Below are 13,154 nucleotides of genomic sequence, written 5' to 3' on the forward strand. Positions count from 1 at the left end.
TTCACCATGTTGGCCAGGATGGTCTCGATCTCTTGACCATGTGATCTGCCCACCTTGGCCTCCCAAAGTGCTAGGATTACAGGTGTGAACCACTGCACCTAGCCTTAATATTTTCTTGATGAATTGGTCACCATTATGCACATCAGTTACTACACCGTCCTATAATGTAACAACACCTCCTACAGCCACAGAAGTTGCACGAGGGCTGTTGGTTGCAACACCCAACACCCCAGACATCTCTGCTCCTTGAAGATGCCCCCATAAACACCTCCTCATCCCCCAGATTGCTCCTTCTAATGCTTGTGGGTTGAGAAACCAAAACCCTAACCCCGTTGGAACTATCTCAACAGGCTCTGATGGAATATCTAAGGGGTTCTTCTTTTTGAGATGGGGTCTCACTATTCCCCAGTCTGCAATGGGGTGATGTGATCAGAGTTCATTGTAACTTCAAACCCCTGGGCTCAAGCCATCCTCCTCCCCGGCCTCCTGTATAAGACACATACCACCAGGCTGGGTGCAGTGGTTCATGCCTGTAATCCCAGCACTTTGGTAGGCCGAGGCAGGCAGATACCTGAGGTCAGGAGTTCGAGACCAGCCTGGCCGCTGTGGTGAAACCCCGTGTCTACTAAAAATACAAAAAAATTAGCTAGGCATGGTGGCAGGCACCTGAAATCCCAGCTACTCAGGAGGCTGAGGTAGGACAATCACTTCAACCCAGGAGGTGGAGGTTGCAGTGAGCCAAGATCACGCCATTGCATTCCAGCCTGGGTGACAGACTCAAAAAAAAAACAACAACAACAACAACAAAAAAACAAAAACACACACACACACACACACCACCAAGCCCAGCTGAATTTTTTTGGGTGGGTGTGTGTGTGTGTGTGTGTGTGTGTGTGTATGTGTGAAGATGGGCTCTCGTTATGTTGCCCAGGCTGGTCTTGAACTCCTGGCCTCAAATGATATTCCTGCCTCAGCCTCCCAAAGTGCTGGGATTCCAGGGATGAGCTACTGGTCACCGCCTAAGGGGTTCTTTTATGACTCCAATGAGAAGGAACTCCAAAATCCTACTGACCTGGGTTCCAATCCTGCTGTACCGCTTACTAGCTATGTGGCCCTGGACAAGTCATTTCAGTCGTCACACATTTCAGTTTCCTGATCTGTAAAATGGAAATAATATTTGCCTCTTGCCAAAAGGCACTAAACTGTAACACAGCAAAAGCTCAGTAAACACAGCCACCTCCTCACTGTCCCTGCTCATGGGCCTCGACCTACAAACGATGTGTCTCTGAGTCTCAGTGTTGGTGAGAGCACATACCCATGGAATCTATCATCAAGAATGTGTAATTTGGTGATGGCTGGGTGCAGTGGCTCACACCTGTAATCCAGCACTTTAGGAGGCGGAGGTGGGTGAACCGCCTGAGCTCAGGAGTTCAAGCCCAGCCTGGGCAACGTGGTGAAACCCTGTCTCTATTTGGAAAAAAAAAAAAAAAGAAAGGAAGAAGAAAGAAAAAGAAAAAAGAAAAAACAAAAAGAATGTATAATTTGGTGGGGGGGGCAGCGGGCGGCAGACAGTGGTGCTGGAATATTAATCCAGCGTTGGACCACCTTCGTGGGATTTACTGTGTGTTTATGAAGAAACTGCAGAATGCAAATAACCCTGGCATCCCAGCCATTCCATCTCTCAGAGGGTTTACCCAGAAGGTTGGGCAGCTCAAGCCCAGGAGTGAGCATGCGTGCGCGTGCGTGTGTGTGTGTGTGTGTGTGCATGCCTGCATGTGGGTATAAAACTACCCAGTCACCCACCCCTGGCTCAGCCCTGGGCTTCCGTTTCCTCTCTAGAAATACCCGCTGACTATAAAGCGCTGATTTAAAATAATAAACACGAGAAGTCCAATGTTCACAGCAAAATGTCAGGGAAATAATGTGGGTGAAAGGTGGGGCCTAAATTGCATATGCACGATGATGACAAACTGGGAAAGCTCTGTTTACACACAGATGGGGATCAGAAAAGGCCACAGAAAGCTGCGACGGGGAAAGGATGGAGGGGTGATTTTCTGCAAAGTAGTTTACATGTTCAATGACTGATTATTCCTCCTCACATGCAGTTGGATCTGATGGCCCTGCAGTCCCCTTGTATGCAGGTCGTCACTGTTCCGTTCCCTGGACCCGCCGCTGATGCCCATTTGCATACTCTCCATGGAGGGATGACGACTTCTTTCCCGCCCCTGTTCAGCAGAGGAACCCAGGGCCAAAGAGCCAGGACTGGCTTGAGTTTGCCTCCTCTTGCCCTGTGTCCTGCACGCCTCTCCCCGCAGCCTGCTTCCTGAAGGCTGAAAGCCCCCAGGCCTGCTGCTTCCTGCCCACCACACCCCATACCAGCTCCTGTTCCAATTCAGCCCCCTGCCTTTCTCACGTACTCCTGGCCACATGCCCACAGGGAACATTGTCATGGGCTTCTCCCCTCTTTGCATCCAATTCCCATGGGGAGAAGGGGGTGCCTCCTGTTATACCTTAGGGACTGCCATCTCTTGACACTGTTCAGTCATGTTGCTTAGCAAAATTACATTTGGGGGCAGCCAGAAAAGGAGGAGGAGGCCCAGATGTCTGGGTTCCAGAGAAAGAGAGGCTTTCAGGGAAGTCCCCCATTCCACCTTTCTTACCCACCGGTGACCCCTCCCCTGTAATCCAGCCCCACTACCTCCTCTCAACCTCACTGAGCCTCAGTCCCCTCATCTGTGAAATGGAGCCAGTAACATCCAGGATGAAACGGGTGAGGTGCATGCAACAGCTACCTGCTGTCTGCAGACAGAGTGTCTCTGGAAGCCTCAGCTTCCTCTCACCCTCCCTATGGCAGCTCCCTCCAGCCCCTCGGAGCAAATGTTCCTTCCCTGGGTGAATGATTGCTGTGTCATTTGCAGGTGTGAAAGAAACTGCACATCCACAGCTTCCTCATGTTTTACTTGGTGGAAAAAGGTCTTCACAGGCTCTTCATTCCATGAGATAATTTTGCTCCCAAATAGCCTTTCTGCTCTGAAGTAAGGGTACAAAATATTTGTCAGCAGTTCCTAGTCCCTACTTTGCCACATGCTAAAGGCACGCCCCCCAACCACCCCCAACCATCCTGGCTGCCTTCCCCATTGTCCACACCCATTGGCTGCTGGTCCTGCAGATACTGGTCCTAGGCCCAGCCCCCTCCTTCCTCCTCACCCAGCTCAGGGGCAGTTTAGAGCAGTAAAGGGCAAATTGTTCTGTAACAGGTCCTGGGGCAGGACCCAGGCCAGGAGAGCGAAATGGGCAAATATTGCCAGCTTCAGCTCCTCCTGATCCATCTGCTCTCCCTTCCGGCTGCTCTGGGCCTGTGTTGCCTCCTGGGATGGGGGAGCCATGGAGTAGCTCTCAGTGCTCCATGGAACACACACAAATGAGCCCTGGGCTGGGAGTCAATGCCTGGGCTCCCGTCCTATTTCCACCACCAAAGTGCTGGGTGACAGTGAACCAGTTATCACCCATCTCTGTTTTGTCCTCTGTTTCCTCCTCTGGACAGTGGCTCACGCCTATAATCCCAGCATTTTGGGAGGCCAAGGCAGGCAGATTACCTGAGGTCAGGAGTTCCAGAACAGCCTGGCCAACATGGTGAAACCCCGTCTCTACTAAAAATACAAAAAAAAATAGCCAGGCATGGTGGCGGCTGCCTGTAATCCCAACTACCTGGGAGGCTGAGGCAGGAGAATCACTTGAACCCAGGAGGAAGAGGTTGCAGTGAGCCAAGACCACAACATTGCACTCCAGCCTGGGCAACAAAAATGAAACTCCATCTCAAAAAAAAAAAAAAAAAAAAAAGAATGGGGGACAGGCAGGGGCTAGAGGATGGGTCGTGAGAACCACTGGTCAGGTCCCTGCCCATCCAAGGTGGCTCCCAGAACATCCTCTCCACCCCAGCACAGCCTGAGTGTCAGATGGCCTCACCCTCCTTATCCCCTGACCTTGCAGGCTGCAAGGCCCATGCAGCTCAGCAATATTCATTTATTAACTCACTGGTGGGGCTCCAGCCCCACCCCATCCCACACTCTCTGATCACCTGTTCTTCCTGTCAGAACCCCACCCACCAGCCTCCTGAGAGGAGCCCAGGACAGGCTGTCTGGCTGGCCTCCGACCTCTCAGGCTGCCGCAGCCCCATGTGTACCTTCCGTCCTTCCCCACAGAGCCGCGCATGGGCATGGAGGGATAAGGGCTGCAAAGGAAGAAGACTTTTGACACTGGCAAAGCTTCATGCTGCCAGTGACAGCAGCAACAAAATCACAAAACTCGCAAGCCCCCAGAAATCCAGGTGTCTACTTCAAACTGGGAAACTGTGTTCATCCCCCACTGACCCTGGAGGGAGTCGCCAGCCAGAGCCAACAGGGGATGGGAGAGAGAAAGACAAGGGGAAGCACATGGGCAAGAGAAAGGCAGTGCCTGGGGTCTGGGGTCTGGAGAAAGTTCTGGGACCTACCCTGACTAGGAGGGGCCTAGCCCCCTGGTCCTTGCATCCTATCCTCCAGCCCCTGCCCCCTATCCTTGATGGGGTCCACATCCCAGGAGGCAACAGCAGCAGGGGAGGTGAATGACGCCTCACTCCACGGCTCAGGGAGACCGCTGTCCCAGGTATCCCTCCCCACAGCAACGCAGGCTGCTGCAGCCCGTGTTTGTTGTTGTTGTTGTTGTTGTTGTTGTTGTTGTTTGATGGAGTCTTGCTCTGTCGCCCAGGCTGGAGTACAGTGGTGAGAGCTCAGCTCACTGCAAGCTCCGCCTCCTGAGTTCAAGTGATTCTCCTGCCTCAGTCTCCTGTGTAGCTGGGATTACAAGTGCGCCCCATCACTCCTGGCTAATTTTTGTATTTTTAGTAGAGATGGGGTTTCGCCATGTTGGCCAGGGTGGTCTTGAACTCCTGACCTCACGTGATCCGCCTGCTTCAGTCTCCCAAAGTTCTGGGATTACAGGCATGAGCCACCATGCCCAACCCTGTTTCCATCGTCTTCAGAGGCCAAATGCTGGGATGCTGTGAGTTGAGGAAGACTCTGGTGGGTGGGCCTGGGAACCCAGGCACCTTTTAAAAAAGTCACATTAGTCTCAACCAGTGACTCAGAAGCTTCTGGAACACAGCCCACTGTAAGCTGGGGCCTTCTCCTTCGATCTCAGGCTCCCAATCGGACCTTGAGAGCCCTCTGCCCCTCCTGCTCTGCTCCCAAAGCTGCCTCCCAGGCACTGCTTCCATGCCAAGGTCGGGCTCCTCTGGGATGCTAATATTTTTACTCTTGATTTCTATCTTTTTTTTTTTTTTTTCTGTTTTCTAAGTTTTAGGGTTTTATGTCTTAGCAGTACCCAAAGGAAAACCATCATGAGTTTAGAAGTGATCTCCAAGCAGCCACTTGGTGGGGCACCCAGGCCCCGGCCCAGCCCTGTGGCCACGTCTTTGCAGTCCTTTTCCCTGGAAGCTCCAGGGGCCTCAAAATAAGCTCCTTGTCCACCTGAGGAGATGGAGCTAGAGAGACCAGTCATCCCCAGACCTCAGACCTTAAGCTTAAAAAGAACCTGGGACGCCCTGGCACAGTGGTTCACGTCTGTAATCCCAGCACTTTGGGAGGCTGAGGAGAGTGGATCATGAGGTCAAGAGATCGAGACTATCCTGGCCAACATGGTGAAACCACATCTCTACTAAAAATACAAAAATTAGCCAGGCGTGGAGGCACATGCCTGTAATCTCAGCTACTCGGGAGGCTGAGGCAGAATACCTTGAACCCGGGAGGCGGAGGTTGCAGTGAGCTGAGATTGCGCCATTGCACTCCAGCCTGGCGACAGAGCGAGACTGTGTCTCAAAAAAAAAAAAAAAAAAAGAACCTGGAACTGGCTAATGCATGGCCTGAAGAGACAAGACTGGTGTTTCCACCTAGTTGATGACCAGAAACTCACAGCCCCCTCTACAGAGATTTGGGGTGGGGACAGCAGGGCAGCACACAGCCACTGTCCCCAGGAGGTGGGATGGGAAGCAAAGCTCCTGCTCTCAGGCAGCTCTCGGTGCTCCATGGAACACACACAAATGAGCCCTGGGCTGGGAGTCAATGCCTGGGCTCCCGTCCTGTTTCTGCCACCAAAGTGCTGGGTGACAGTGAACCAGTTATCACCTATCTCTGTTTCCTCCTCTGTAAAATGGCGAGTCTGGACTAGATGCCCTGCCAGGCCCCTGCCTATGTTAACATCCTCTACCCATTTCTAGATCAAATCAGCAGGCTGAGGCATGACTGGAGAAATTAGCAGAGGAGTGGAAGATTCTGTCCGTTCACCCTGGGCCTGCCCACAGCACCTGGTCTCCAGGGCCCAGGCACTGACCTCCATGGCTGCTAGAGGCTCACATCAGTCAGCAAGGATTCTGGACACGCCCTGCCTCTCCTGATACCCAGAAGGTCACCACTTCAGAGCTGACTCTACCCCAGCCCCGCTAACCACAGAACAGAGCTGGCGTGGGAGTTAAGACGTCTCTACCAGACAGAGCACTGCAGGGGCAGGAAGTGGGGGAGCCTCTCTTGACCATCATTGGCACAAGGCTGGGAGGCTGGGCATCAAACCCAGATGCAGACATCTCCGCCTCTGGTCACCGGCTTGCTGGCTCCCCAGGGACACACACTGCCTACTGTCCCTCAGGTCCTCCGGCCTCTGCAGCCCCTGAGCGCCCAGCACTTGGTGGGAACACAACACTATAATAGTTAAGCTGAGGCCGAAATTCCACCCCAATACTATAAATAATAGTTAAACTGAGGCCGAAATTCCACCCCTTCCAGTAGAACACACGCTCCAGGACCAGCAGATCCTACGTCACAGTGGCCGGCATGACTGCCCCTATTTGCATGCCCACACCACACCTTCAGTGGGGAGACTGACATTCTCTACTTCATAGAACTCCCCAGGCAGCCCGAGCTGCCCGGAGGCAGGAAATAGGACAACTGCATCTTCCCTCTGTGCAGCCCTTCAGGTATCCTAACGTGCTTTCCCCCAAATCTCCTGAGAGCCTGACAACAAAAGTGTCATGCAGGCAGGGCAGATGTTATCCCCATTTGACAAAGGGGCACTGAGTCCACACAGCTAGTCAGTGTTGGGGGAGAGATGGCAATCGAGGAGCCCTCTTCCCACGGGAAGTCCTCCTCGCCAGGGTCACTGACAGGGAATGGCCAGGACAATGCTGCCTCAAGACCAGCCCTGGGTGGACCTTCCTGTCACACGCTTAGGCTGGGCACAGGTGAAGAGTGGCCCTGAGGCCCAGTGCCCTGACATCCTCCTTTCCCTGGGGCCAAGCACAGGCAGACTCCGGGCAATGGTACGGGGGTGCAAAGGCAGGGACTAGGGAGAGAGGTTAGAGCCCTGGAGGCCCCCAGAACACATTTTGACTCAAAGGCAAAGCAAACATCAACTCCAACAAGTGCCACGTTGGTGAGAGCTGCTGGAGAGGACGCCACGGGGGGACAGTGGGCAGGACTCACCTCGCGCAGCAGCTGCATCCCCTTCAGCTCCTCCTGCTGCTGCTGGGCCACAGTGACCCCCAGGACCAAGGTGTGCACCACACAGGAGACCACGGAGATGATCACGATGGGGCTGAGGCTGAGGGGCAGCGTGATGAAGAAGGAGAAGACGAAGAAGACCTGCCAGCCCACGGTGTCACTGGCCGCATGGGCACGCGCGAAGTTCAGGCCCAGGTAGGAGAAGATCTGGGCAGTTATGAGCAGCCACAGCAGGTAGGGCACCACTCTGCGGGTGGCCCGGTCCGGGAGCAGCCCCTTTTTGCAGAGCACGAAGAGGATGATGTCCAACAGCAGTCCAATTCCAGCCACGGCGAGGGGAGCCAGCTTGTCGCTGGAGAAGACCACAGCACACATGACCACCACGTAGCAGTCAAAGAGGGCAGCAAAGACCACCAGCACCAGCAGGGTCTCGTGGCGCTGCCTTTTGAAGTAGGTCTGGTAAAGGTTCTCCAAGGACTCCGGCACGAAGGTCAGCCGCATGAAGCGAGGCAAGCACAGGCAGGAGCCCGAGTTCCGGACCGAGATTTCATGGGTCCGGCCCACCCCGCGGTCAGGGTCGGAGGGCAGGCTGACGGAGTACTCGGCTGAGTACTCGGCCGAGTACTCGGGCTCAGAGAAGCCCTGGTTCCTCGGCATCCTGGCTGGTGTCTGCTACTGGCCCTAGAGAAGTGGACCAGGATCAGAGGAAGAGCTCTGGACTGGGCTACCTCTCAGGGCTCGCTGAGACCTGGGGAGGGCCTCTTCTTGGCTGGGGCAGAGGGGCGGCCACCTCCAGCAGGAACGCAGAGCGGGTTTCCAGGGCACAGGGAGCACTGATCAGCTAGAACTGAAAAGGGCATTGCTGAGTAGAAGCACCTCTTCCCTCCTACCTTGTGGTTTCCCCATGACCCGCCCTAACCCTCATAAAAGGATCTCTGCTGCAAGAGCCTCCCAATCCAGGGCCTTCCCTGCCGCCCCCGCTCACACCACCGCCCACCGCACGCACACTTAGTCCTGTCCACGCCAGACACTCAATTTCCTGTCCCTGGCTTGTGGAAGGGCCTAGCCGCCTCTCCATCCCTGGCACCCGGTTTCTCTCTGTCATCTCTTCTTTCTCAGTCCCTGACTTCCTCACCTAAATTCCTTCCAGGCCCAGTCCTTAGAAGCTGGAAATAAAATGTGCCGGAAAGAAACTAGGACCATCCTGGGGATTCCTGAGCCTTCCTTCTGTTTACTTCCTTTTTCCACCAAGCCCTTGGAGACTCGGGCTCCGATCCGGCCCCCTTCCCACGCTCAGGGCGCTGTCTTCCCCCCGGAAGCCTGGCCCTGCCCCTGCGTTTACCTGTGCGGGAACTCGGCCACCGCGTGCTCCGGGACGGTCCCCGCGAGGGCTGGGGCGGGAGGGCTCGGCGCGCCCGAGGGCTGCTCTCCGCAGAGCCGCGCCGCCCCGCCAGTGCCTCGGGGCCCGGCCGGCCGGAGCGCGATCTCTCGCCGTCAGGCCCGGGATCCGACCGGGAGAGGCGCAGGGCTGCCCCTCAGCATCCGCGGGCGTCCGGCCGCAGCGGGAAGGAGGCGGCGGCGACTAGGGCTGGGGAGATCCCGGGGCGCCGGCCCAGCGCGCCCGCCCTAGGGCTAAGGCTTGGGGGCCGGGGCCGTGCAGGGGCCGTGCAGGGGCCGTGCAGGGGCCGTGCGGGAGCCGGCAGGCGCGGGCGGCGGCGAGCGCGGCTCTCCGGACCCCTCCCCTGCACCCGCGGCGGCGGCGGCGGCGGCTAGGGGCGCGCGCGGGGCCCTCCCCGGCGGGAGCGCGGGCCGAACACGGGGAAGCCCGCCAGCATCCTCTCGCCCGCCGGCGCCGAGCCGAGCCAGCCGAGTCCGGGCTCGGCGTGCTGCACAGCTATTCCCCGCGCGGCGCCGGCGGCTCCCGGGCCACGCGCGCTCCAGGCCCCGGGAGGCGGGAGGCGGGCGGGGCGGCCCCTCCCTCGCCCCAGTCACCGCCCTCTCGGCGGCGCGTCCCGGAGCGGGGCGGCGGGGGAGGTGCCGGGCGGCGGTCCCGGGATCCGCGCGGGCGAGAGCTGGAGGGGCCCGGGCAGCCCTCGATCCGGCGGGGGCGGCGGGCTGGGGAGACGGCTGCGTGGAAGCGCGGGCGTGGGCGGCGGGCGGGAGGGCTGGGGCGAATCCACGCCTTCCCGCGAGCAGGCCCGGTCTAGGAGGATGGAAGACCGAGACGCGCCCGCCCGCAGGTGAGGCGCGCTAGGGACACCCTGCCGCCGCCCCCTCCTCCGCCACGGCTTCCTTCCGGACCGGCAGAGGCCGGGGCTCAGGTTTGGGGACCGCTCCACTGCGGGGCGCGTGGGGCCTAAGTATCCCCGCCCACTCCGGGAGCCCAGACTTCGGAGCGCCGGGCCTGAGCTTTCTGCAGAGGGGCCCGGCAACGGAGCCCTGTCCTGCTCGGAGGAGGCGGGTGGCGGTGGCCCGGTGGGCACCACACGTGGAACTGGAAGAGTTCCTGAGACCCTGCTTCGAAGAGATATCCCGTGCACATTCTACCCGTTTGAGATGTGTTTGAGTTCACAAACTCTCCCTTAAAGATGCAAATGCTCCTTTGAATAGTTAAACCTGTAAGTCTCTTACACCACAGTATAAAGTATTTTCCTTGCATTTGACAGAACACCGTGCTAAGATCAACTACAGGCTTTGGGAATTTAAATAAAGGAAGAGGAGAGAGAATGTTTTGGGACAAAAGCACGTGTGGGGAGGTGGGTGCTGAGGACAGCCAGCAGCAATAGGGGGTCATCTCCCCTGGGGAGAGCTGAAGGAATGAACAGAGGGGAGAGAAACTCGTCTATCCAGACCCTGGATGGAGCTGCCTCCCCATACACCTGAGAGTTACCCGCAGGCACCCCTTCCAGAACCTCAGGCATCACCTTGCATCCCTCAGGGAATGGATCCATTAAAGAATCCATCCTGCCACTGCTGTTTCTACCATTCCCTCACACTCTGTCTGAAAAGGCGCCAACTTCAGCCCCAAACTTCTCAGGGCTTTGATTCCAAAGGTAGGGGACCTAACATCAGATATAGGAGGATGGTAATTTAAATAAAGCAACACTTTGCCCCATTTGTTTTATTTTATTTCTATTTTTTATTTTTTCCAGGAGTCTCTGTCACCTAGGCTGGAGTGCAGTGTCGTGATCTCCGCTCACTGCAACCTCCGCCACCCGGGTTCACGCAATTCTCCTGCCTCAGCCTCCCGAGTATCTGGGATTACAGGCACACACCACCAAGCCCAGGGTAATTTTTGTAGTTTTAGTAGATGGGATTTCACTATGTTGGCTAGGTTGGTCTTGAACTCCTGACCTCAAGTGATCTGCCCACCTTGGCCTCCCAAAGAGCAGATGAGCCACACTGCGCTGGGCTGCCCCACTGTTTTAATTTGCTGGAGGTTTTTGAGTTTTCGGGGGGATTTTTTTTTTTTTGGAGAGAGTTATTTGTGGTTTTTTGTTTTTGGTTTTTAAAAAGGAAGGCATTTATTTATTTATTTATGAGACAGAGTCTCACTCTGTCGCCCAGGCTGGAGTGCAGTGGCAATCTCAGCTCACTGCAACCTCCACCTCCTGGGTTCAAGCAATTCTCCTGCCTCAGCCTCCCAAGTGGCTGGGATTACAGGCACCCGCCACCATGCCTGTCTAAATTTTGTATTTTTAGTAGAGACAGGGTTTCACCATGTTGGCCAGGTTGGTCTCGAACTCCTGACCTCAAGTGATCTACCCGCCTTAGCCTCCCAAAGTACTGGGAATACAGGTGTGAGCCACCATGCCTGGCCTTTGCTGGAGGGTTTTGTTTTGTTTTATTTTTTGTTTTTGAGACGGAGTCTCACTCTGTTGCCTAGGCTGGAGTGCAATGGTGCGATTTCAGCTCACTGCAAGCTCTGCCTCCTGGGTTCACGCCATTCTCCTGCCTCAGCCTCCCAAGCAGCTGGGACTACAGTCACGCGCCACCACACCCAGCTCAATTTTTGTAGAAACGGGGTTTCACCGTGTTAGCCAGGATGGTCTCGATCTCCAGACCTCATGATCCGCCCGCCTCCGCCTCCCAAAGTGCTGGGATTACAGGCGTGAGCCACCGCACCCAGCCTTTGCTGGAGGTTTAAACATTTATTTTGAAATGTCACATGATGTTAAAAAGGACATGACTTTTATGTTTTACAAAGGGAGATGTAATGTACAGCATGGAGCAGTGGCTCACACCTGTAATCCCAGCCTTTGGGAGGCCGAGGCAGGTGGATCTTGAGGTCAGGAGTTTGAGACCAGCCTGGCCAACATGGCAAAACCCTGTCTCTACCAAAAAATACAAAAATTAGCCAAGCGTGGTGGCGGGTGCCTGAAGTCCCAGCTACTCAGGAGGCTGAGGTGAGAGAATCGTCTGACCCTAGGAGGCAGAGGTTGCAGTGAGCCAAGATCGTACCACTGCACTCCAGCCTGGGCAACAGAGTGAGACCCTATCTCAAAAAACAGTGGGGGTAGGGGGAGAGCTGTGCTAATGTTTTTTAAAAGGCTGATAAATATCATGCCTGGTCCTGCTTTGGCACAAGAGACACTGTGTTGCACCCTCTTTGGGCCCCTTCCCTTTTCTTGGCACACATGCCAGCCCTATGGTTCTCAGTGGAGCACCCTGCCCGCAAAGCCATGCCCAGCTCCTGAGCTGAGAGGGCCCTCTGCCACCACTCATGCCCCAGCCTCCTTTCCCCACCCACCCCATGAACGGAGAGAGTTCCACACAGAGGCACCCTCATATAAAAACAACAAATTGATCTCCTGCCTCTCCAGCCCCTGCCTGCTGGCTTCACAGTCCCACTCCCTGTCCTTCCACCCTCCCTATCTCTCCGCTGTGGGTCCCTGCTCAGCGGGCACTGGGGAAACCAGAGGAGCCTGCCAGTTCTACCAAGGCACCATGTTCACCCATGAGGCAGACCCTCAGGTGTACACAGGTTAGAGTTGGGGGTGACTTCTGGCTGAGATGATCAGAGACAGGGCCTTTCAGGGCAAGAGGGAAGGATCTGATGAGCCTGAAAGGCAGGCCCCCGGGGTGGCTGGAGCCTCCCCACAAAAGCCCAGCCACAGGAAGAGCACAGCACAGTCCCATCCCTGCTCTGCGTCCTGGGTTCTGGCACAGCCCTTCCCTGTGGATGTGGGAAGCACAGTGGGACAGCAGTAGCCCCTTGCAAGGACTCCTGGGGAGCCAGAAGCATCTGGGTGAATATTCCCGGGCAAGAGAGCTGCTCGACATCCTGTCACAGAGGAGATCAGGGAAAATGCCACGAGGGCCTCATCCATCTCACTCACAGGGGCTTGCCCGGTACCTGGCACCTATAGTAGATACTCAAAAAATACTCATTGAATGAATGGAAGTCTCCCTAAGAAGAAACGGTACTTTATAACGGCACTGGCTGTCCCTGAAGGGACCAACTGGCCTCATTCCCTGATGCTGGGAATGTCCTGGTCCTAGGGCAATGAAAAATAACCACCCTCGAGGGACAAGGGTGGGATTATGGGGGAGGTGTTTTTATTTTCCATGCTATACATTTTGTATTGATGTAACCTGGACAACTGGCATGCTTCGCTTTTACAA

The 13,154-nt window shown here is 55.9% G+C and overlaps 1 protein-coding gene across 7 annotated transcripts in view; it reads right to left on the reverse strand.

Moving 5' to 3' along the window:
• The window catches only part of ADCY3 (adenylate cyclase 3), a 105,116-nt gene extending 95,625 nt beyond the window's left edge, over nucleotides 1-9,491 (reverse strand). For 3 of the 7 annotated variants that reach the window (XM_007971290.3, XM_073022828.1, XM_007971283.3), the window contains exons 1-2: nucleotides 8,872-9,490; nucleotides 7,512-8,376 (exon numbers count right to left, since the gene is read on the reverse strand). In XM_007971290.3, the coding sequence (XP_007969481.1) occupies nucleotides 7,512-8,186 (675 nt within the window). In that variant the 5' untranslated portion in view covers nucleotides 8,187-8,376; nucleotides 8,872-9,490. Of the gene's footprint in view, nucleotides 1-7,511; nucleotides 8,377-8,871 lie in introns of all 7 variants that reach the window. The other 4 variants (XM_007971286.3, XM_073022827.1, XM_073022829.1 and 1 more) reach the window with 2 other exon arrangements.
• Nucleotides 9,492-13,154: the final 3,663 nt, after the last annotated feature.

This window comes from Chlorocebus sabaeus, chromosome 14 (assembly GCF_047675955.1).
Source record: "Chlorocebus sabaeus isolate Y175 chromosome 14, mChlSab1.0.hap1, whole genome shotgun sequence".
Classification (NCBI taxonomy): Eukaryota; Metazoa; Chordata; class Mammalia; order Primates; family Cercopithecidae; genus Chlorocebus; species Chlorocebus sabaeus.